At 47.1% G+C, this 23,495-nt stretch overlaps 4 protein-coding genes across 5 annotated transcripts; all 4 read right to left on the bottom strand.

Annotated features, from left to right (window-relative positions):
* Window positions 1-1,826: 1,826 nt before the first annotated feature.
* LOC130253848 (outer dense fiber protein 3-like) lies at window positions 1,827-4,153 on the bottom strand. Its single transcript, XM_056492799.1, has 6 exons — window positions 3,702-4,153; window positions 3,376-3,576; window positions 3,056-3,157; window positions 2,582-2,703; window positions 2,053-2,190; window positions 1,827-1,944 (listed from the first exon to the last, which is right to left on the bottom strand). Exons 1-6 carry the CDS (start codon window positions 3,805-3,807, stop codon window positions 1,849-1,851), a joined length of 765 nt encoding a protein of 254 aa, XP_056348774.1. The 5' UTR covers window positions 3,808-4,153; the 3' UTR covers window positions 1,827-1,848.
* Window positions 4,154-5,796: 1,643 nt separating this feature from the next.
* On the bottom strand, window positions 5,797-8,195 carry LOC130253849 (outer dense fiber protein 3-like). The gene is made up of 6 exons (XM_056492800.1): window positions 7,670-8,195; window positions 7,344-7,544; window positions 7,024-7,125; window positions 6,550-6,671; window positions 6,021-6,158; window positions 5,797-5,912 (listed from the first exon to the last, which is right to left on the bottom strand). Exons 1-6 carry the CDS (start codon window positions 7,773-7,775, stop codon window positions 5,817-5,819), a joined length of 765 nt encoding a protein of 254 aa, XP_056348775.1. The 5' UTR covers window positions 7,776-8,195; the 3' UTR covers window positions 5,797-5,816.
* Window positions 8,196-9,738: 1,543 nt separating this feature from the next.
* Window positions 9,739-11,990, bottom strand: LOC130253850 (outer dense fiber protein 3-like). The gene is made up of 6 exons (XM_056492801.1): window positions 11,539-11,990; window positions 11,213-11,413; window positions 10,964-11,065; window positions 10,490-10,611; window positions 9,961-10,098; window positions 9,739-9,852 (listed from the first exon to the last, which is right to left on the bottom strand). The coding sequence occupies exons 1-6, from the start codon at window positions 11,642-11,644 to the stop codon at window positions 9,757-9,759; spliced, it is 765 nt and encodes a 254-aa protein (XP_056348776.1). The 5' UTR covers window positions 11,645-11,990; the 3' UTR covers window positions 9,739-9,756.
* Window positions 11,991-13,541: 1,551 nt separating this feature from the next.
* On the bottom strand, window positions 13,542-22,413 carry LOC130253851 (outer dense fiber protein 3-like). 2 transcript variants are annotated; one of them, XM_056492804.1, is made up of 6 exons: window positions 22,338-22,413; window positions 15,202-15,402; window positions 14,882-14,983; window positions 14,408-14,529; window positions 13,880-14,017; window positions 13,542-13,771 (listed from the first exon to the last, which is right to left on the bottom strand). In XM_056492804.1, the coding sequence occupies exons 1-6, from the start codon at window positions 22,375-22,377 to the stop codon at window positions 13,700-13,702; spliced, it is 675 nt and encodes a 224-aa protein (XP_056348779.1). In that variant the 5' UTR covers window positions 22,378-22,413; the 3' UTR covers window positions 13,542-13,699. The 2 variants fall into 2 exon arrangements, with proteins under 2 accessions (XP_056348779.1, XP_056348778.1); XM_056492803.1 differs by lacking the exon at window positions 22,338-22,413 and adding an exon at window positions 15,528-16,064.
* Window positions 22,414-23,495: the final 1,082 nt, after the last annotated feature.

Below are 23,495 nucleotides of genomic sequence, written 5' to 3'. Positions count from 1 at the left end.
CATTAAGCACAGGCATTTCAAAATGCAGAGAAGGGCACGTGAAGCCCTGACAAGGACGATGCCTGCTCAGGGTTCGACTGAGAGGAGCCGCAGTCAACAGAGATCCCCGCGGCCCCTCCTCAGATGGAAAACACGAAAGGAAAACAAGGTGTAAAAGCTCGTGAGTTGACATAAGGAGTGAAAGGGCTTCCACTGGGAAATTAGTGTAATTTGCTGCAATTTATGCAGATAGTGAGGAAAGTAAACCCCACTGGCACCCATCCACGGCTGCCCTTTCCCGGTGGGAGCTGTCCCCCACCGCCGCCGGCTGCGGCCGGGCCCGCTCTGGCTGGGCTATCGCCCCTGGAAGCGTATGGATACACTGTGTTCCACATGGACACCGCCGGGCCAGAGTCACCTGCACTCAGGGACACATGTCCGCGGCGGGGCTGTGCTCCCCACAGCCTGTCACAAGCGGCCTTTCCTTCAGGGCAGCCCACTGCCGGGGGATGGCGGGGGCAGCCCGAGGGGTGTTCATGCTGCAGCGCTGCCCTATTGCCTGCAGGGCTCCTCTGGGGCTGGGCATGGATGGGGCTGCCATGGAACTGGCTCAGTCGGGTGTGGGGAAGCCCCAGTTTGTGCTCACACAGGCCTGCTTGGGTCCCCATGTGCACAGAGACTCAGCAAAGCCCTTTCGAGTCCAGCAGTGCCTGAGCACAGGGCTTTTGTCAAGTGGCTTGTGTCTGACTGAAGTGCCTTCCACAGAGCTGAGTCTCCTGTCTTGGAGCACCAGTGAGAGCTGCCTGCTCCAATGCCTACCCTGTTCCCTAGCAATCAGGGACGAATCCTTTTGGCATCAACGTGTTGCCGTGAAAGGATTACGGAGCGGAGAAAACACAGCAAGAGAACACTCTCTTGCTTGGTGCAAGACAGAGTAAGAAAGAGCAATTTATTAAAAAAAGCCATTACCTTAAGTAAGTCAGTTTGTGCAAAAAAAAAACCAGACAGATCATTGGTCAGAGAAAGAGATACCTCTTGTCCCAGGCTTTCCCATGGACCTTGCAGGTGTTTATCTCTGTTATGATTCTTTCTCTTATATTTAAAATAAAGAAGAAACATCTAGCTTGGGAAAAATCCTAGCTGAGGCTGAGAAAGTTTCATGGCATGAGAAAAATACTTAAAACGTGAGAAAAAGGCCTGACAGATTTTGCCCAGGCCTTCAGCAGTGTCCAAATCAACACTTAGCCAGAGGGGAGAAACAGCCTCCCCAGGGGTGCAGTAGAGTCCCATCACCAGGCACAGTCAAGTTTGTGGCTGGATGGCTGCTGGCTAATCTCTTCCAGGCTGCCTTTCCCAAATGAGGGCTGGATTAGGTCACCTTGCAAGGTCCCTTCCCACCTGGGCTTTTGCAGGATCCTATGATGATTGCATTTCTAGACTGGCAATAATGGTTCTTTCTCCTTAACTGTCAGTGGCCTGGGGACTCACCTGTGGAAATGAGCCCCTGCCTGTAGCAAGAGATGATGTAGGGCAGCTGTGTTTCTGGGCACACTATGGGCAGTTGCCACATGTGTGCACTGGAAAGGGAGATGCTGAGATGGGCTTTGTCCTTGGGGCCAGCATGGGCTGTGGGGTGAGAGTGTGCAAGGCAGGGCTGGAAAGCTTTCACGGTGTTTTGCTGTGGTTAGGTGGAATGCTGCTGTTGGAGATGTCAGCCTCTTACCTCGCTGCTCTCCCTTTATCCTCACCCTGCCATATTTTGACTGAGACATAAACATGAGAAACTGAGATCCAGTGGTCCATACCCAGGCACACCTAACCCCACAACACAAAGAAAGAACAGAAATATATCTCTGCAGTTATATGTCTTTAATCATGATTAGTTTCCGGCACTAAAGAAGCTTTGTAGAGAGAATGCCGAATTCCAAAACTGAAAGCAGGATCCCGGGACTTAGTCACTGACAACTGGAAGGGGAAAGTGGGAAGAAAAGTGGTGAAGATAGCGCCTCTTTCTCTGGAGCTGTCTTCAAGTGGCGGCTGACCAGCATAACAGGTTGGGGCAGGCTGCCTTACCTTTCCAAGGCTGTAGTCTGCTGGACCTGGACCCATACCCTTGCCAACAGGATTGGTTTTAAGTCCCATTGTGTACTTGGGAGCCTTGGGTTTGTAAACGTCCATATCAACCTTCTGAAATGCTGCAGGACCTGGGGTCTGCAAGAGAAGCCATGAGGTTGGTGGGTACAAGAGGCACTGGGGATTCTTGCTGGGTGCCTGCAAGTACTGTGCTGCTTTAGGTGGCTGGCCAGAGGAGCAGTGTGAGAGATCTGGAGCCCTGGGAAGGAGAGAGAGGTAGATTTCCCAGAGGACAAGGGGGATTAGTGCCGTTAGTGCCAGTGAGCTGATGGGTGTGGAAAGGTGAGTGACTGCAAGTGTTGGTGATGCTGGGAATAGCAGAGCCAGAGGCCCTGGGGCTTCTTGGGCTTTGCTGTAGGTGCAGGGAAGCATGTGCTATGTGGGGATACAGCAGACACTGGGGCCCTTCTGCCCTGAGAGCAGCTGAGCTACTGCTGGTGCTGTAAGAGAACACAGAAGCAGAGCTCACCTTTGCCAGGTCCTGGAAACAGCTCTGGTATTGGCTTTTCCATAGCATAGAGTAGCATGGTTCCGCGTGGGTGTACGCTGTGCGGGGTCCCAGAATTTTGGGCAGGGTATAGGCAGCAGGACCTGGAAATGGAATAGGAAGGGAGCATCAGTCAGTCCTGTGGGAAAGGGTGCAATGCCTTGGTGGAAAAGGGTCAGCCTGGCAATGTGGCTGTGAGGAGCAGGAAGGGTGTCCTGGCCCTCATGCCAGTGCCTCTGGCTTCTGTTACATGTGGTGTGCGTTGTCTGTTTGAAACCAGAGCTTCTGGTTCTTCTGTGAAATGGGAGAAGTTGCTGCTCTGGGACAGCAAGAAGCTTGTTGAGCACACACAGTGTCCTGCTGCCCAGGCTTTTTGCTAGGCCTGTTGTAGAAGCTGCAGACGCTCCCTGGAGGACACGCAGGCTGTAAGAGTGTCTGTGTCCCCGAGTTCCGTACCTGGCGTTTGGAAGCTTTTTAGGTCCTTGGGTCGGGACACCATGCTATTTGCTGGTGCACTAAGATAGACATGTTTGTTCGCTGGTTCTGTGGTGTAGTCACCTGGGAAAGAGAAGAAGATGAGAGAAGATGTGAAGCTGGCAACGTAAGTGCAAGCCAAAGACGAGAAGTCAGGGGGTGCTCATCTTGCTTGTTTTCTCTCTGGAGCTTTCTGAAGCCCATTCAGGGCATCAGCAGGAGGCTTTGTGCCCCAGTGGCACAAGGCAGCAGTAAGGTGTGATTGTCTGGCGTGGAGGAAGGGCTGCAGAAATGCTACTCACTGGGTCCTGGGGTGACAGCAATCTTGGTCTTCGGGCGTGCCGTCACCAGTGCTGTAGGAGGCACATGCTTCCCCGTTTTAGTGATTGATGAATCAATTAAATACCGAGGACCTGGTGAGCAGGAGTCTGCAGTAGGACATTTGGTCCCCCGAAATGAGTATGCAGGAGCTCTTTCCATGGTGGGGTCATGACCTGGGTGACCTAAGAAGAAAAGCTTGTGAAAGAACCTGTGCCTGCAACTATGGAATAAAATGAATTTTCTAAGTGGAAGCATGCCACGTGTTGTGCCTTCAGTAGCCACTGCCTCCCCATGATAGTTGGCTCACCTGTTGTCCCAGGGAGCCCATACTTGGGGCCTGGGGTGCTGAACTCTGCAAGGATGGGGCCCCTTCGAGGATGGGGCCTCCAGGTGCCTACCCAGGCTCCCTCCATGCTGGTGGTTAGAGAAACTACAGGAAAAAGAGGAGTGCTACCAAGGGCCTTCTCTGACACAGCCTTGGAATGGAGTTTTCCTGTAGCCCAGAGCAGGAAGAAAGTGAATCTAGCATCACGAAAGAAAGTAAAGGAAAGTAAAGAAAAATAATTAACAGAGGGAGGAGAATGATAAATTGGTGGGAAGCTGCAAGTTAGAATCAAGGATGGCAAAAAACTCCTGCTGTGCTCTCAGGCAGTAATTGCTGGCCAGGTCCACAGCACTGGCTCAGCACAGCACTGGCCTGGCAGGGTGGGTGCCTCCAGCGCGTGTGCACGCAACCGTGCTCAGCTGGAATATGGCACTGCCTGGGTGAGGTGCAGGGAGGGACACCAGCTCCTCAGTGACATCATAATCCATTGCTAGGTGGATCCATCATCACCAGGCAACGTCCCAGAGGGCCATTCTCATTCAGTGATGAGCAAAGACCACTGTGATGTTGAGACCCTTAAGCTGTTCATGCTGCAGCTCTGCCCTATTGCCTGCAGGGCTCCTCTGGGGCTGGGCATGGATGGGGCTGCCACAGAACTGGCTCAGTCTGGTATGGGGCAGCCCCACTTTGTCCTCACACAGTCCTGCTTTAGTCCCCATGTGCACAGAGACCCAGCACAGCCCTTTCGAGTCCGGTGGTGCCTGAGCACAGAGTTTTTTCACCAAACAGGATGAAAGAAACCTAACCAACACCAATTTGTTGTGAATAAGCAGACACTTCTTTATTTCAGTGCCAGGGACAGGGGGGATTACTCCTCCAAATTTGTTCTTATTAGTAAACAAAATTCATCCATTTTATATGCTTTCTCTGCTGTGTCATTTTTGCATAAGTTCTTTTACATACTATGCATAATGTGCCCATTCTTAAATTCAATCTTTACAATTGTTACACAACTTCAGCAATATTCCTTCCCTAAGAGAAGCTTTGGCCTTATCTACTGAGATCTACTGCTTGGAATCCTTATATATTCAAATTAAGGTGGGAAAGGTGGGCATTTTCTAAACAGACTAACTGGTGTGCATGACAATTTCTATAGCTTCTTGAACAAGGCATAAGATATTTGGTATCTTCTTGGTAAGGTTTTCCTGGCTGAATACTTTAAATACAGCACTCCTAACATTCTTATACCATATGCTTCATGATTTTCAACTTGCAATCATAACTAACACTTCTGTTTGTTTTTTATTATTAAATCAATTATTTTATTAGTAAATTTATAACAGGCTGAGTAGACTGAAGTGCTTGCCACAGAGCTGAGGCAACTGCCTTGGAGCACCAGTGAGAGCTGTCTGTTCCAATGCCTACCCTGTTCCCTAGCAATCAGGGACGAATCCTTTTGGCATCAACACTTAGCCAGAGGGGAGAAACAGCCTCCCCAGGGGTGCAGTAGAGTCCCATCACCAGGCACAGTCATGTTTGTAGCTGGATGGCTGCTGGCTAATCTCTTCCAGGCTGCCTTTCCCAAATGAGGGCTGGATTAGGTCACCTTGCAAGGTCCCTTCCCACCTGGGCTTTTGCAGGATCCTATGATGATTGCATTTCTAGACTGGCAATAATGGTTCTTTCTCCTTAACTGTCAGTGGCCTGGGGACTCGCCTGTGGAAATGAGCCCCTGCCTGTAGCAAGAGATGATGTAGGGCATCTGTGTTTCTGGGCACACCCTAGGCAGTTGCCACATGTGTGCACTGGAAAGGGGGATGCTGAGATGGGCTTTGTCCTTGGGGCCAGCATGGGCTGTGGGGTGAGAGTGTGCAAGGCACTGCTGGAAAGCTTTCACGGTGTTTTGCTGTGGTTAGGTGGAATGCTGCTGTTGGAGATGTCAGCCTCTTACCTCGCTGCTCTCCCTTTATCCTCACCCTGCCATGTTATGACTGAGGCATAAACATGAGACACTGAGATAGAGTGGTCCAAACCCAGGAACATCTAATCCCACAACACAAAGAAAGAACAGAAAAATATCTCTGCAGTTATCTGCCTTTAATCGAGATTAGTTTCTGGCACTAAAGAAGCTTTGTAGAGAGAATGGCGGAGTCCAAAACTGAAAGCAGGATCCCGGGTCTTAGTCACTGACAACTGGAAGGGGAAAGTGGGAAGAAAAGTGGTGAAGATAGCGCCTCTTTCTCTGGAGCTGTCTTCAAGTGGCGGCTGACCAGCATAACAGGTTGGGGCAGGCTGCCTTACCTTTCCAAGGCTGTAGTCTGCTGGACCTGGACCCATACCCTTGCCAACAGGATTGGTTTTAAGTCCCATTGTGTACTTGGGAGCTTTGGGTTTGTAAACGTCCAGTTCCACCATCTGAAATGCTGCAGGACCTGGGGTCTGCAAGAGAAGCCATGAGGTTGGTGGGTACAAGAGGCACTGGGGATTCTTGCTGGGTGACTGCAAGTACTGTGCTGCTTTAGGTGGCTGGCCAGAGGAGCAGTGTGAGAGATCTGGAGCCCTGGGAAGGAGAGAGAGGTAGATTTCCCAGAGGACAAGGGGGATTACTGCTGTTAGTGCCAGTGAGCTGATGGGTGTGGAAAAGTGAGCGACTGCAAGTGTTGGTGATGCTGGGAATAGCAGAGCCAGAGGCCCTGGGGCTTCTTGGGCTTTGCTGTAGGTGCAGGAAAGCATGTGCTATGTGGGGATACAGCAGACACTGGGGCCCTTCTGCCCTGAGAGCAGCTGAGCTACTGCTGGTGCTGTAAGAGAACACAGAAGCAGAGCTCACCTTTGCCAGGTCCTGGAAACAGCTCTGGTATTGGCTTTTCCATAGCATAGAGTAGCATGGTTCCGCGTGGGTGTACGCTGTGCGGGGTCCCAGAATTTTGGGCAGGGTATAGGCAGCAGGACCTGGAAATGGAATAGGAAGGGAGCATCAGTCAGTCCTGTGGGAAAGGGTGCAATGCCTTGGTGGAAAAGGGTCAGCCTGGCAATGTGGCTGTGAGGAGCAGGAAGGGTGTCCTGGCCCTCATGCCAGTGCCTCTGGCTTCTGTTACATGTGGTGTGCGTTGTCTGTTTGAAACCAGAGCTTCTGGTTCTTCTGTGAAATGGGAGAAGTTGCTGCTCTGGGACAGCAAGAAGCTTGTTGAGCACACACAGTGTCCTGCTGCCCAGGCTTTTTGCTAGGCCTGTTGTAGAAGCTGCAGACGCTCCCTGGAGGACACGCAGGCTGTAAGAGTGTCTGTGTCCCCGCGTTCCGTACCTGGCGTTTGGAAGCTTTTTAGGTCCTTGGGTCGGGACACCATGCTATTTGCTGGTGCACTAAGATAGACATGTTTGTTCGCTGGTTCTGTGGTGTAGTCACCTGGGAAAGAGAAGAAGATGAGAGAAGATGTGAAGCTGGCAACCTAAGTGCAAGCCAATGACGAGAAGTCAGGGGGTGCTCATCTTGCTTGTTTTCTCTCTGGAGCTCTCTGAAGCCCATTCAGGGCATCAGCAGGAGGCTTTGTGCCCCAGTGGCACAAGGCAGCAGTAAGGTGTGATTGTCTGGCGTGGAGGAAGGGCTGCAGAAATGCTACTCACTGGGTCCTGGGGTGACAGCAATCTTGGTCTTCGGGCGTGCTGTCACCAGTGCTGTAGGAGGCACATGCTTCCCCGTTTTAGTGATTGATGAATGGATGTAATATCGAGGACCTGGTGAGCAGGAGTCTGCAGTAGGATATTTGGTCCCCCGAAATGAGTATGCAGGAGCTCTTTCCATGGTGGGGTCATGACCTGGGTGACCTAAGAAGAAAAGTTTGTGAAAGAACCTGTGCCTGCAACTATGGAATAAAATGAATTTTCTAAGTGGAAGCATGCCACGTGTTTTGCCTTCAGTAGCCACTGCCTCCCCATGATAGTTGGCTCACCTGTTGTCCCAGGGAGCCCATACTTGGGGCCTGGGGTGCTGAACTCTGCAAGGATGGGGCCCCTTCGAGGATGGGGCCTCCAGGTGCCTACCCAGGTTCCCTCCATGCTGGTGGTTAGAGAAACTACAGGAAAAAGAGGAGTGCTACCAAGGGCCTTCTCTGACACAGCCTTGGAATGGAGTTTTCCTGTAGCCCAGAGCAGGAAGAAAGGGAATCTAGCATCACGAAAGAAATTGAAGGAAAGTAAAGAAAAATAATTAACAAATGGAGGAGAAAGTAGAATTGGGAGCAAGCAGCAAGTTAGAAGCAAAGATGAGCAAAAACTCCTGCTGTGCTCTCAGGCAGTAATTGCTGGCCAGGTCCACAGCACTGGCTCAGCACAGCACTGGCCTGGCAGGGTGGGTGCCTCCAGCGCGTGTGCACGCAACCGTGCTCAGCTGGAATATGGCACTGCCTGGGTGAGGTGCAGGGAGGGACACCAGCTCCTCAGTGACATCATAATCCATTGCTAGGTGGATCCATCATCACCAGGCAACGTCCCAGAGGGCCATTCTCATTCAGTGATGAGCAAAGACCACTGTGATGTTGAGACCCTTAAGCTGTTCATGCTGCAGCTCTGCCCTATTGCCTGCAGGGCTCCTCTGGGGCTGGGCATGGATGGGGCTGCCACAGAACTGGCTCAGTCTGGTATGGGGCAGCCCCACTTTGTCCTCACACAGTCCCGCTTGTGTCCCCATGTGCACAGAGACCCAGCACAGCCCTTTCGAGTCCGGTGGTGCCTGAGCACGGAGTTTTTCCACCAAACAGGATGAAAGAAACCTAACCAACACCAATTTGTTGTGAATAAGCAGACACTTCTTTATTTCAGTGCCAGGGACAGGGGGGATTACTCCTCCAAATTTGTTCTTATTAGTAAACAAAATTCATCCATTTTATATGCTTTCTCTGCTGTGTCATTTTTGCATAAGTTCTTTTACATACTATGCATAATGTGCCCATTCTTAAATTCAATCTTTACAATTGTTACACAACTTCAGCAATATTCCTTCCCTAAGAGAAGCTTTGGCCTTATCTACTGAGATCTACTGCTTGGAATCCTTATATATTCAAATTAAGGTGGGAAAGGTGGGCATTTTCTAAACAGACTAACTGTTGTGCATGACAATTTCTATAGCTTCTTGAACAAGGCATAAGATATTTGGTATCTTCTTGGTAAGGTTTTCCTGGCTGAATACTTTAAATACAGCACTCCTAACATTCTTATACCATATGCTTCATGATTTTCAACTTGCAATCATAACTAACACTTCTGTTTGTTTTTTATTATTAAATCAATTATTTTATTAGTAAATTTATAACAGGCTGAGTAGACTGAAGTGCTTGCCACAGAGCTGAGGCAACTGCCTTGGAGCACCAGTGAGAGCTGCCTGTTCCAATGCCTACCCTGTTCCCTAGCAATCAGGGACGAATCCTTTTGGCATCAACACTTAGCCAGAGGGGAGAAACAGCCTCCCCAGGGGTGCAGTAGAGTCCCATCACCAGGCACAGTCAAGTTTGTGGCTGGATGGCTGCTGGCTAATCTCTTCCAGGCTGCCGTTCCCAAATGAGGGCTGGATTAGGTCACCTTGCAAGGTCCCTTCCCACCTGGGCTTTTGCAGGATCCTATGATGATTGCATTTCTAGACTGGCAATAATGGTTCTGTCAGTGGCCTGGGGACTCGCCTGTGGAATTGAGCCCCTGCCTGTGGCAAGAGATGATGCAGGGCAGCTGTGTTTCTGGGCTGATGCCACCTGTGTGCACTGGAAAGGGGGATGCTGAGATGGGCTTTGTCTTTGGGGCCAGCATGGGCTGTGGGGTGAGAGTGTGCAAGGCACTGCTGGAAAGCTTTCACGGTGTTTTGCTGTGGTTAGGTGGAATGCTGCTGTTGGAGATGTCAGCCTCTTACCTCGCTGCTCTCCCTTTATCCTCACCCTGCCATGTTTTGACTGAGGCATAGACATGAGACACTGAGATCCAGTTTTCCAGGTACACCTTACCACCCACCACAAAGGAGGAACAGAAAAACATTTCTGGAGGTTATGTCTCTTTAATCGAGATTATTTTCTGGCACTAAAGAAGCTTTGTAGAGAGAATGGCGGAGTCCAAATGTGTAAGCAGGATCCCGACTTTTGATCAGTGACAACTGGAAGGGGAAAGTGGGAAGAAAAGAGGTGAAGATAGCGCCTCTTTCTCTGGAGCTGTCCTCAAGTGACGGCTGACCAGCATAACAGGTTGGGGCAGGCTGCCTTACCTTTCCAAGGCTGTAGTCTGCTGGACCTGGACCCATACCCTTGCCAACAGGATTGGTTTTAAGTCCCATTGTGTACTTGGGAGCTTTGGGTTTGTAAACGTCCAGTTCCACCTTCTGAAATGCTGCAGGACCTGGGGTCTGCAAGAGAAGCCATGAGGTTGGTGGGTACAAGAGGCACTGGGGATTCTTGCTGGGTGCCTGCAAGTACTGTGCTGCTTTAGGTGGCTGGCCAGAGGAGCAGTGTGAGAGATCTGGAGCCCTGGGAAGGAGAGAGAGGTAGATTTCCCAGAGGACAAGGGGGATTAGTGCCGTTAGTGCCAGTGAGCTGATGGGTGTGGAAAGGTGAGTGACTGCAAGTGTTGGTGATGCTGGGAATAGCAGAGCCAGAGGCCCTGGGGCTTCTTGGGCTTTGCTGTAGGTGCAGGGAAGCATGTGCTATGTGGGGATACAGCAGACACTGGGGCCCTTCTGCCCTGAGAGCAGCTGAGCTACTGCTGGTGCTGTAAGAGAACACAGAAGCAGAGCTCACCTTTGCCAGGTCCTGGAAACAGCTCTGGTATTGGCTTTTCCATAGCATAGAGTAGCATGGTTCCGCGTGGGTGTACGCTGTGCGGGGTCCCAGAATTTTGGGCAGGGTATAGGCAGCAGGACCTGGAAATGGAATAGGAAGGGAGCATCAGTCAGTCCTGTGGGAAAGGGTGCAATGCCTTGGTGGAAAAGGGTCAGCCTGGCAATGTGGATGTGAGGAGCAGGAAGGGTGTCCTGGCCCTCATGCCAGTGTCTCTGACTTCTGTTACATGTGGTGTGCGTTGTCTGTTTGAAACCAGAGCTTCTGGTTCTTCTGTGAAATGGGAGAAGTTGTTGCTTTGGGACAGCAAGAAGCCTGTTGAGCACACACAGTGTCCTGCTGCCCAGGCTTTTTGCTAGGCCTGTTGTAGAAGCTGCAGACGCTCCCTGGAGGACACGCAGGCTGTAAGAGTGTCTGTGTCCCCGAGTTCCGTACCTGGCGTTTGGAAGCTTTTTAGGTCCTTGGGTCGGGACACCATGCTATTTGCTGGTGCACTAAGATAGACATGTTTGTTCGCTGGTTCTGTGGTGTAGTCACCTGGGAAAGAGAAGGAGATGAGAGAAGATGTGAAGCTGGCAACCTAAGTGCAAGCCAAAGAGGAAAAGTGAGGGGGTGCTCATCTTGCTAGTTTTTTCTCTGGAGCTCTCTGAAGCCCATTCAGGGCATGAATGAAATGCCACTCACTGGGTCCTGGGGTGACAGCAATCTTGGTCTTCGGGCGTGCCGTCACCACTACTGCAGGAGGCACATACTTCCCCGTTTTAGTGATTGATGAATGGATGTAGTATTGAGGACCTGGTGAGCAGGTGTCTGCAGTAGGACATTTGGTCCCCCGAAATGAGTATGCAGGAGCTCTTTCCATGGTGGGGTCATGACCTGGGTGACCTAAGAAGAAAAGCCTGTGAAAGAACCTGTGCCTGCAACTATGGAATAAAATGAATTTTCTAAGTGGAAGCATGCCACGTGTTGTGCCTCCCACAGCCACTACCTCCCCATGATAGTTGGCTCACCTGTTGTCCCAGGGAGCCCATACTTGGGGCCTGGGGTGCTGAACTCTGCAAGGATGGGGCCCCTTCGAGGATGAGGCTTCCAGGTGCCCACCCAGCCTCTCTCCATTCTGCTGGTTAGAGAAACTACAGGAAAAAGAGGAGTGCTACCAAGGGCCTTCTCTGACACAGCCTTGGAATGGAGTTTTCCTGTAGCCCAGAGCAGGAAGAAAGGGAATCTTGCATCACAAAAGAAAGTGAAGAAGAGTGAAGAAAAATAAATAGCAGATGGAGGAAAAAGAGAAATTGGTGGGAAGCAGCAAGTTAGAAGCAAAGATGAGAAAAAACTCCTCCTGTGCCTTCTGGCTGTAATTGCTGGCCAGGCCAGCAGCAGAAGAGAAGTGCAGCTCTGGCCTGGCAGGGTGGGTGCCTCCAGCGCGTGTGCACGCAACCGTGCTCAGCTGGAATATGGCACTGCCTGGGTGAGGTGCAGGGAGGGACACCAGCTCCTCAGTGACATCATAATCCATTGCTAGGTGGATCCATCATCACCAGGTGACGTCCCAGAGGGCCATTCTCATTCAGTGATGAGCAAAGACCACTGTGATGTTGAGACCCTTAAGCTGTTCATGCTGCAGCTCTGCCCTATTGCCTGCAGGGCTCCTCTGGGGCTGGGCATGGATGGGGCTGCCACAGAACTGGCTCAGTCTGGTATGGGGCAGCCCCACTTTGTCCTCACACAGTCCTGCTTTAGTCCCCATGTGCACAGAGACCCAGCACAGCCCTTTCGAGTCCGGTGGTGCCTGAGCACAGAGTTTTTTTCACCAAACAGGATGAAAGAAACCTAACCAACACCAATTTGTTGTGAATAAGCAGACACTTCTTTATTTCAGTGCCAGAGACAGGGGGGATTACTCCTCCAAATTTGTTTTCATTAGTAAACAAAATTCATCCATTTTATATGCTTTCTCTGCTGTGTCATTTTTGCATAAGTTCTTTTACATACTATGCATAATGTGCCCATTCTTAAATTCAACCTTTAGAATTCCTGGTTTCACTAGTTGTACAACTTCAGTAATATTCCTACCCTAAGAGAAGCTTTGGCCTTATCTACTGAGATCTACTGCTTGGAATTCTTCATATTCAAATTGGGATGGGAAAGGTGGGCGGTGTCCAAACAGACTAACTGGTGTGCATGACAATTTCTATAGCTTCTTGAACAAGGCATAAGATATTTGGTATCTTCTTGGTAAGGTTTTCCTGGCTGAATACTTTAAATACAGCACTCCTAACATTCTTATACCATATGCTTCATGGTTTTCAACTTGCAATCATAACTAACACTTCTGTTTGTTTTTTTATTATTAAATCAATTATTTTATTAGTAAATTTATAACAGGCTGAGTAGACTGAAGTGCTTGCCACAGAGCTGAGGCAACTGCCTTGGAGCACCAGTGAGAGCTGTCTGTTCCAATGCCTACCCTGTTCCCTAGCAATCAGGGACGAATCCTTTTGGCATCAACACTTAGCCAGAGGGGAGAAACAGCCTCCCCAGGGGTGCAGTAGAGTCCCATCACCAGGCACAGTCAAGTTTGTGGCTGGATGGCTGCTGGCTAATCTCTTCCAGGCTGCCTTTCCCAAATGAGGGCTGGATTAGGTCACCTTGCAAGGTCCCTTCCCACCTGGGCTTTTGCAGGATCCTATGATGATTGCATTTCTAGACTGGCAATAATGGTTCTTTCTCCTTAACTGTCAGTGGCCTGGGGACTCGCCTGTGGAAATGAGCCCCTGCCTGTAGCAAGAGATGATGTAGGGCATCTGTGTTTCTGGGCACACCCTAGGCAGTTGCCACATGTGTGCACTGGAAAGGGGGATGCTGAGATGGGCTTTGTCCTTGGGGCCAGCATGGGCTGTGGGGTGAGAGTGTGCAAGGCAGGGCTGGAAAGTTTTCACAGTGTTTTGCTGTGCTTAGGTGGAATGCTGCTGTTGGAGATGTCAGCCTGGCTCACTCACACTGTTAACTCGCTGCTCTCCCCTCACCCTCACCCTGCCATGTTTTGACTGAGGCATAGACATGAGACACTGAGATCCAGTTTTCCAGGGACTCCTAACCACCCACTCAAAGGAGGAACAGAAAAACATTTCTGGAGGTTATGTCTCTTTAATGAAGATGTGTTGCAGGTTTTTAAGCAGCTTTGTAGAGAGAATGTCGGAGACCAAAAGTGTAAGCAGGATCCCGGCTTTTGATCAGTGACACCTGGAAGGGGAAAGTGGGAAGAAAAGAGGTGAAGATAGCGCCTCTTTCTCTGGAGCTGTCTTCAAGTGGCGGCTGTCCAGCATAACAGGTTGGGGCAGGCTGCCTTACCTTTCCAAGGCTGTAGTCTGCTGGACCTGGACCCATACCCTTGCCAGCAGGATTGGTTTTAAGTCCCATTGTGTACTTGGGAGCTTTGGGTTTGTAAACATCCAGTTCCACCTTCTGAAATGCTGCAGGACCTGGGGTCTGCAAGAGAAGCCATGAGGTTGGTGGGTACAAGAGGCACTGGGGATTCTTGCTGGGTGACTGCAAGTACTGTGCTGCTTTAGGTGGCTGGCCAGAGGAGCAGTGTGGGAGATCTGGAGCCCTGGGAAGGACGGAGAGGTAGATTTCCCAGAGGACAAGGGGGATTAGTGCCGTTAGTGCCAGTGAGCTGTGGGTGTGGAAAGGTGAGTGACTGCAAGTGTTGGTGATGCTGGGAATAGCAGAGCCAGAGGCCCTGGGGCTTCTTGGGCTTTGCTGTAGGTGCAGGAAAGCATGTGCTATGTGGGGATACAGCAGACACTGGGGCCCTTCTGCCCTGAGAGCAGCTGAGCTACTGCTGCTGCTGTAAGAGAACACAGAAGCAGAGCTCACCTTTGCCAGGTCCTGGAAACAGCTCTGGTATTGACTCTTCCATCTCATGGAGTAGCATGGTTCCGCGTGGGTGTATGCTGTGTGGGGTCCCAAAATCCTCGGCAGGCTATAGGAGCCAGGACCTGGAAATGGAATAGGAAGGGAGCATCAGTCAGTCCTGTGGGAAAGGGTGCAATGCCTTGGTGAAAAAGGTTCAGCCTGGCAATGTGGATGTGAGGAGCAGGAAGGGTGTCCTGGCCCTCATGCCAGTGTCTCTGACTTCTGTTACATGTGGTGTGCATTGGCTGTTTGAAACCAGAGCTTCTGGTTCTTCTGTGAAATGGGAGAAGTTGTTGCTTTGGGACAGCAAGAAGCTTGTTGAGCACACACAGTGTCCTGCTGCCCAGGCTTTTTGCTAGGCCTGTTGTAGAAGCTGCAGACGCTCCCTGGAGGACACACAGGCTGTAAGAGTGTCTGTGTCTCCAGGTTCTGTACCTGGCGTTCGGAGACTTTTGGTGTTCTTGGGTCGGAATACCATTGTCTGTGCTGGTGTGCTAAGATAGACATGTTTGTTCGCTGGTTCTGTGGTGTAGTCACCTGGGAAAGAGAAGAAGATGAGAGAAGATGTGAAGCTGGCAACCTAAGTGAAAGCCAAAGACGAGAAGTCAGGAGGTGCTCATCTTGCTTGTTTTCTCTCTGGAGCTCTCTGAAGCCCATTCAGGGCATCAGCAGGAGGCTTTGTGCCCCAGTGGCACAAGGCAGCAGTAAGGTGTGCTTGTCTGGCATGGAGGAAGGGCTGCAGAAATGCTACTCACTGGGTCCTGGGGTGACCTCACTCTTGGTCTTGTATCGTCCAGTCACATGTGCCGATGGAGACACATACTTCCCAGTGTTGGTGATGGATGAATGGATGTAATATCGAGGACCTGGTGAGCAGGAGTCTGTGGCAGTACTTTTGGTTCCTCTAAAAGTGTATGCAGGGGCTCTGTCTCTGGTGGGATCATGACCTGGGTGACCTAGGAAGAAAAGCCTGTGAAAGAACCTGTGCCTGCAACTGTGGAGTGAAATGAATTTTCTAAGTGGAAGCATGCCACGTGTAGTGCCTTCTGTAGCCACTGCCTCCCCATGATAGTTGGCTCACCTGTTGTCCCAGGGAGCCCATACTTGGGGCCTGGGGTGCTGAACTCTGCAAGGATGGGGCCCCTTCGAGGATGAGGTCTCCAGGTGCCTACCCAGGGTCCCTGCATGCTGGTGGTTAGAGAAACTACAGCAAAAAGATGAGTGCTACCAAGGGCCTTCTCTGACACAGCCTTGGAATGGAGTTTTCCTGTAGCCCAGAGCAGGAAGAAAGTGAATCTTGCATCACAAAAGAAAGTGAAGGAAAGTGAAGAAAAATAAGTAGCAGATGAAGTGGAAAGTGGAATTGGGGCAAGCAGCAAGTTAGAAGCAAAGATTAGCAAAAGCTCCCTGCTGTGATGTCAGGTAGTGCTTGTTGGCCAGGCCAGCAGCAGAGGAGAAGTGCAGCTCTGGCCTGGCAGGGTGGGTGCCTCCACCCTGTGTGCACACGCTCTTGCTTAGCTGGAATGTGGCACTGCCTGGGTGAGGTGCAGGGAGGGACACCAGCTCCTCAGTGACATCATAATCCATTGCTAGGTGGATCCATCATCACCAGGTGACATCCCAGAGGGCCATTCTCATCCAGTGATGAGCAAAGCCCACTTTGATGTTGAGATGCTTAAGGTGTTCATGCTGCAGCGCTGCCCTATTGCCTGCAGGGCTCCTCTGGGGCTGGGCATGGATGGGGCTGCCACAGAACTGGCTCAGTCTCATGTGGGGCAGCCCCAGTTTTTTCAGATGATGCTTTGGAGACTACTGATGACAGCTTCTCCAGAACTGGGGCATTTTTTTCACTCTGAATACTTAAAAATCAGCCATTCCAGTAAACAGCCTTCTTAGGTGACAGTGTGTTTATTCTGAAGCCTACTGATAACAGCTACAGAGGGAGGCTTTGCAGTGAGTTTGTGGTGTTCAAGTTGGAGCCCAATGATAACAGACCCCTAGAAGCATCCCACAGAAAGGTACATTTACCCTGGAATATATTGATAGGAACCCCTAGAACCATCCCTTGTGCAGAACATTCAAGACATGAAGGGGGCAGCCCCCAACCGAATAGCTGTTTCCCAGATCTGGCATCAGTAGGCTCCAGAGCCTAGAATAGGTGAAAGTTAGAAGTTTATTCACATTGTCTGTGAATAGCAATAGGCAATGACTTGCAGGACAGGATAATTTACTGGTATTGAAACTGGCATTGGGTGTAACATACTTGGCACATTTTTAATATACTTAGCATATTTTATTTCAAGCTTTCTAAAAGGATATGCTATAATTGATCTGTGTTCAGTAAGAGTAAGGAATAATGTTGCTGGAAGTTGTAGCCAGATCAGCACAAAAGGCAGAATTAAAAGTTGCCTATTAAAACTGATTAAACTCTTCAGTAGTAATTACTGTGTATGATATATTACTCACAAATAATTGGATACCTATATGTTTTCACCACGTTACAATATCTTTGTACAGTGCACTTAAGGAAGTGATACAGTTGGCTCAATTAAAACAAAAATTAGTATAATAGATTTTACATGTATACATGTAAAATTTATTTTTATTTTTTATTTTCTGTATACAGAAATAATTTCAGTGATGTGGAGGATCCCTGCTGTACCCACTATTCCCAGCACAATATGTGCTGGTCCAATCAAACATCAAATTGTATGAGCTGTAGTGTATGCCACACTAGCTGCCTTCTTTTGACAAATGAAAGGAAAATACGTTAAAAATGTCAGAAATTAAGTTTGACCTAGTTTCAACTTTTGGTTTTAAAAGAGATGGAGGCTTAAATACCTATAAATTCAACAGCTTTCATATCTGTGCAGTTTCCATTCTGATTCAGTTAAGGACAGGATTTGAGTCTTCACGTCTCCTCAGCAAGATCATCTTAACAAATAATGGAAATGCTTAAATAAACTTGTCCAGTTTTCTTTTTTCTTGTACTCCACTGTGGACCTTTAACAGTAGTGCTCCAATGCTAAGAAATACTACTCAAAAGTTTAATTACATGGAAGCGGCAAGAAGTACCCTCTGTGAGTGCTCTTTTGGTTCAGAGAACACAGACTACCTACTGTACCTCTGTTTTTAAGAATGTTAAACAATTTCAGTGACATTGATTCCATTAATGTGTTTGGTGTCAGGTGTGTAAATGCACTTGGAAGTCCTGAGGCTGTCTCTGTAAGCCCTTCAAAACTATAGAACTGCTGCTTCAGTCTAGGGACTCATACATGGAATGCTTTCTGGACCAAACAGTATGAGAGATGCTTTTTGACATCAAAATCAAAGATGAAAGAGAGATATAAATCCCAAATCACTAATTAATTGTTTTTCTTAGAATATATGATGATAACTATATGTTCATAGGATAAAGTAATTTGATTTACTGTTCTAGTAATTAAATAAATGCTATGTATTTAATGAATCCAAACCAAACTTTTAAAACAAAAGTTTGAGATGTCACAGGCATCAACATCTATGATATCACATAACTTATGGTTTATAAAATAAGGAACTGGCTTGACCAGCTCTAATCCTTCAAGGGAGGTCATGATATAGGTGGAATAACTATGAAAACCAGCATGGGATGGGAGAATGTGCTCTATAGCAGGGCTGTGTTTCTGTGTTTCTAGTCACCCTGTACAGGTGGCTAGCCTAGAGTAACTCTGGCCCCTTCCTCTCAACTCTTTATTGAGCTGGACAGAATTGCTCACTAAGGAAAGAAATACACGCCAAGTACAGCTTGGCTCCAATTTACCCCAGAGCAATGGGATAATCCAAGGACAGATCAGGAGTCTCACTGTTAAGCATCTTCGTCAGGGCTTCTAGCGCATTTATACCAAATAAACCATTACATTAATTTCACATCTGTTAACATCTCAACTTTAATTCTTCAGTTACCTCAGTGGAAACTTTTTTATTTTCATGTAAGATAGCATAGGCTTGAAAATAAGTCTGTGATAGGTAACTTGGGGTTTTTTTTAATAACTGTAATAACATTTATTGATGAACTTTTCAAATAAAAAGCAGAAAAATAATAATATTTTATAAAGAATATTATCTAAGGACGAAAATTAGTTTGCAAAGAGAGTATTACCTACTATTTTTGGAATTTCTCTAAGATTCCTGTCTTGGCTGTATTTCAAGAATCTGTCTATAGGTTGCATTCCTAAGCCTATCAGCCTTACAGATCAGTTAATAAAAGTCAATCAGTGATTGTTTAACTTGCCTGCTACTGCCTGAAGCAGAATTACAAAAGCAAAATGTGTTCAAAATTCCACCAGGAGTTTCTGTCATCTTAAAACTCCAAGTGTATGACCTCATGGCAACTAAAAAATAAATATTCCACAGCGGCTTGAAGAAACTTGCAGTTACTATGCATTCATATCAACAAAATAAGAAATCACACTTGAGGAGTAGCAATGTTTTCACTTTCTGCTCTTAGAATGATTCATTTAGAAATGTAAACTAATGGCAAAAGGAATATGAATATGAATATGAATATGAAACAACTGACAGGGAGAAACTAACAAATGCAATTAATTAGAAAATAGACATTTGATTGCCTAAATGAGAAGGTTTATAAGCAACATAGAATTATCAGGTGCCTTAATCACGTTCACCACAGTTGCAATTAATTATTCAATATTAAGTTTCCTCATGTATTCTGAATATCCTGACTGATTCACCATGAATTTCTACGTAATCGTGACTTTGAACTTTCATTAGTGTTCATTCTTCTGCAAACTCAGCTAGGGTATATTTTATTTCATGAAGATGACTTTCAAATGCACTGAAGTAATTTGTTAATACAAATTGTTTTTCTCTCATGAAATCACACACAATTTTTGTTAAATGTGAGGAGAAACACTCTAAGTAATTGCTATAGAAACCAATCTGCAATCAGCTTTCATTAACTTTTAAGTGAATTGAGGGCGTTATTCTCATCATGAAACAGTATTATATCTTCTTAATCCATTGCTCTAATTCGTAACTTTGACCTGAGAATTAGTGAAAATATTTTACTTGTGTAATGGGAATTGGAGTTAGCAAATAAAGTGATTTTTTTTTTAGTTCAATCAGGAATTTTATTTCAACTATTTTAGCAATAATATTTTCATGCACATTTTCTTTCAAAAATAATAGTGTTTCTTCTCACCAATACATGTTCCAGAATCTTTAAGATTATATAAATATCATTTTACAGTGTAAATTTTGGAAGAAATACTGTATCTTTATTCCACAACCAGAAACCTACATGCTATTTACCTCAAAGTCTGACAAAATTAGATGCTGACCATTTTAAAGAAATTTGAGCAGTACAATTGTGAAAGATTGGGCAATAACACAATTAGTCCAATTTGTACACCATCTTCCTTAAAAGACTGAGCAGCTTTTGCAACATGAGGAGTTTATGTGCCTAACACTGGGGATGTGGCACCGTTGCAAAATTGTTTGGGAAATGCAGCAGTGGACTTGGCCAGGGAGGTGTATTTAGCCTTGGCCAGCCCAGCCCAGCAATGCTATCACTAGAATATTACAACGTAATCTGAGATCAGTTTCACAACATTTTACAACATGAGATCAATTTCTTAAAACCACATCTTATTTTTCAAAGCTCATGATGGATCATGGTCTTCAGTTTAAAAGACATACGTGTGAGGAGCGATCAGGTTTTAGAAGAGGGAAGGATCTGAATGTACATTAGAGAAATACTGAAGAAGTCTGTATTGCTTTTAATTACCATGGATTATTTAATCTGTGGAAAGTTAGAGTTTAATATTAAAAAAGTGAGACTTGAATACCCACACCACTGTGAAATTCTTCAAAACAAAGATTCAGATTTGGGCTTTAGTTTCTCATCATCAGTTTCTCATTGTTAGATATAGTGATTTTCACTGTCAACATGGACTTATTTATACACATAGTTTAATTTCAGAATGCATAGTTAAATGCAAAAGGAGATTAGAATATCAGTCGGCATCCGTGCTGGATTTTGTGGGTTTTTAAAAATATTTGGCTTTTTCCGAGTAGGATTTTTGAAAAAAAAAAACAAACCTTACAGTAAGCATCTCATTAAGCAAAGCTCACGAAGGGTATCAAGAAATGGCCTTACACTTATATAGAAATATTTTCATTTGGTATGGCAATCAGCCTAACTCCTCTGAAGACCTCAGAATCAGTTCTGCTAGCTTTTCTCTTTCTTCTGGTTCACCCCTCAGAAATTTTGAGGGAGTATCACCCATGTTGGTGCTACTGATTCATTTTCCCCTGAAGCTTTCAAAGGAAACTGTTGAAATAGATCAGGCCACATGCAGTCTTGTTTTACACAGTTACCAGACTTGTACCATTAGAAAATGTGGTGCATTTATTTTAAAGCATCCTTTCCACTGCAGTTGTGTGGAACAATGATCTGCTGAATTTAATTCACAGATCAAAGAGGGAGGAAATTAACCAACACAGTAAATTGATTATTTCATGGGTGACATAACCAAGGCAATGATTTATCTTAATAAAGAGCAACATCCCTCTAGTCCTTAACTGAATTCCAGCCAATGCAATAATACTCAGTTGTTAATGACTTTGATGTTGATGTGGAAAAGTGAATGACTGTATAATCACTGAAATGAGACCTCATCACAGTTGGAAATGTTTAAGCCAAATCATTTTGGACTGTGAAAAGAGCCCTGAGTGGTATAGATTGGCTGGGTCCCAGATTTTCAGCCTTAACTAAATAGGGCCTGAAAACTTTATCATACTGCCGTGCCTCGGGCTGGTCTGCAATCCTGACAGCCCCAGAGAATTGCAGTTTAAAGGATGTGCGTGGACTCACTGCGGAAAAGGAATTCAGGATTTACAGATTGCCACGGAGGTACACGGAGCCCACTTCACGCAGTAATGAGCTCAAACTTTGACTCCCAAGGGAATCCAAAACTGACGGAGAGGGGCCACCCCGACACGCGAGTGGCACCGAGCAGGCGGCAGGGCTGGCGGTGGCTCCGGCGCGGGATCCGGGCGGTGCCGGGCACGGCTCCCTGTGCTGGCCGGCAGAGGCACAGCCCGGGCAGGGCTGCTCGCCCGTGCGGCCGCCGCAGCCAGGCCGGGCGGGGCGCTGGCCCGGAGCGCCGCAAAACGCCGGCATCGGCCCCGGGGAGAGCTGGGCGCGCCTGCCGCACGCACCGGCCATAAATACCTGCCTACAGCAGCTGTCTTTAGGAGGGGCAACAGAAGAAAGGAAACAGAAGTCAAATAGGAAGAATTGTACCGAGAGCTTATGTTTATATCCCGCATCACTAAATATGGCTTAGGAGGCTGAAATGAAGCATTAGTCATTCGTAGCAGCCTTCACCTCCCCCTTTACCCTTCCCTGCGAACTCTTACAATAACAAACCAGGCTAAAATTAGAGCTGCTTTATAGTACATTAATTTGATTATCATTGTCTCGGCACTGATTGAAGACCTCACATCAGTAGGACGGACACCCTTTACATCAAGCTTCCCTGATGCTGATGCTCAGCTCTTGGATCCAAGGAGGAAGTGGGGTCATTTTTTTCTGCTCAGGTTTCCTTCACAACCACTCAATTCCCAGAGAAGGATTCCTAGCATTGACATTACCCCGTCCTCGCCTTGTTAACTTTTTTTTTTTTCTTTAAAAAAAAAAAGACGGGTAGAGCCCTTTGCATCCTCCGATCCTGGCTTTGCCCCATGCACACTGTGAGAAATCAAGAAGAGATGAGGGAGGAAGAAGATGATGGGAAATTACAAAGTTTGCAGGTCCAGCTTTTCTAACCTCAGCAGAGAGGCAGAGGCAGCTGCAGGTAGGTTTGGAAGAATTTCAAGAACTCACCCCATTTGAATACCACACAGCCTCCAGGCTCCAGAAACATGATACTCTGATGCTGATCATTTAAGGAAAAAAAGGGCTAAGGATTATTAAACTGCTCATCCAGGCCTGCAGCTGGGGGTGACTCAGAGTGCAGAGTTGGAAAAATGCCCATGTGGCAAGATTAGAAACTCATTTGTGTAGTTTATGTGGCCTTGCCAGGAGCCTCCGTTTTTTCCAAACCTTTAGTTTATTAACTTTAAAAGCACTCCTTTCCTGTTGGGGATCTGGCATGGCTGCAGCCCGGCAGCTCTTTTTTCCTTTTGCATTAACAACACTTAAAGGCTTTCTTTCCTTTTCAAAATCGACTGTGTGAGATCATCTGGAATTTTCAAATGTGCTCGCTCTTTCTTTTCATTTCTTTCTTTGTCCTAGGGTTCAATTTAAATCCAAGTGCTTTTAAACTAACTGTATTCAGCCAGCCAGTACTTTCAGGAGTATATGTTATGAAAGCAGGAAAAGAAAAGGCCTTCTTGTCATCAAAACCATAATAATTATGTGTCAAATGTAATTACTGCTCTGTGGGTAATACATCTAATACTCGGTGACAGAGTAAGCAGCCTGCAGAAGTAGAAAGTAACTTGTGGCAGGATCAAATTTGATATAAAATTAACCATCATGCTTAAATACTCTGTCTCATAAAGTTCTACCAAAAATGCAAAGGCAGGGGGAAAAAGGTTTTTTTCTTCACCTAAAATTGCTAATGTGCAAAAGCTCAGTTCTTTCCACCTCCATACAATGAATCACAGCTCTTTTAAAATAAGAAACACTGCTATAAATGTGAACATTACAAGGATCACAGATTTGTGAAGGAGCTCATCTAACAGGAAGGAATAAAGTGTGGGAGTTCTCTCCTCTTAACCCATTATGTTTCCTCATTATTACCTTCACACTGCACGCTTGATTCACTCAATAAGAAACAAGCTTTCTGCATTTCCCTGTCTTCTTTAAAATACACAAACTAATGAGCAGCTGGTGAAACTGACATGTGCCTGTGAATCTGAAGAGTACTGAAATGTGTAGTCATATTCTGAAGGAGCAAAAAAGTGCTATGTCAGGAAACAGTATTCTAAATATGACAGCATGTGTGAGAAACTTGTCCAGTTTAAAAAATGCATGTCC

The sequence above is a fragment of the Oenanthe melanoleuca genome, chromosome 5, assembly GCF_029582105.1.
Source record: "Oenanthe melanoleuca isolate GR-GAL-2019-014 chromosome 5, OMel1.0, whole genome shotgun sequence".
Classification (NCBI taxonomy): Eukaryota; Metazoa; Chordata; class Aves; order Passeriformes; family Muscicapidae; genus Oenanthe; species Oenanthe melanoleuca.
This window is presented reverse-complemented; position numbering and strand designations above follow the sequence as displayed.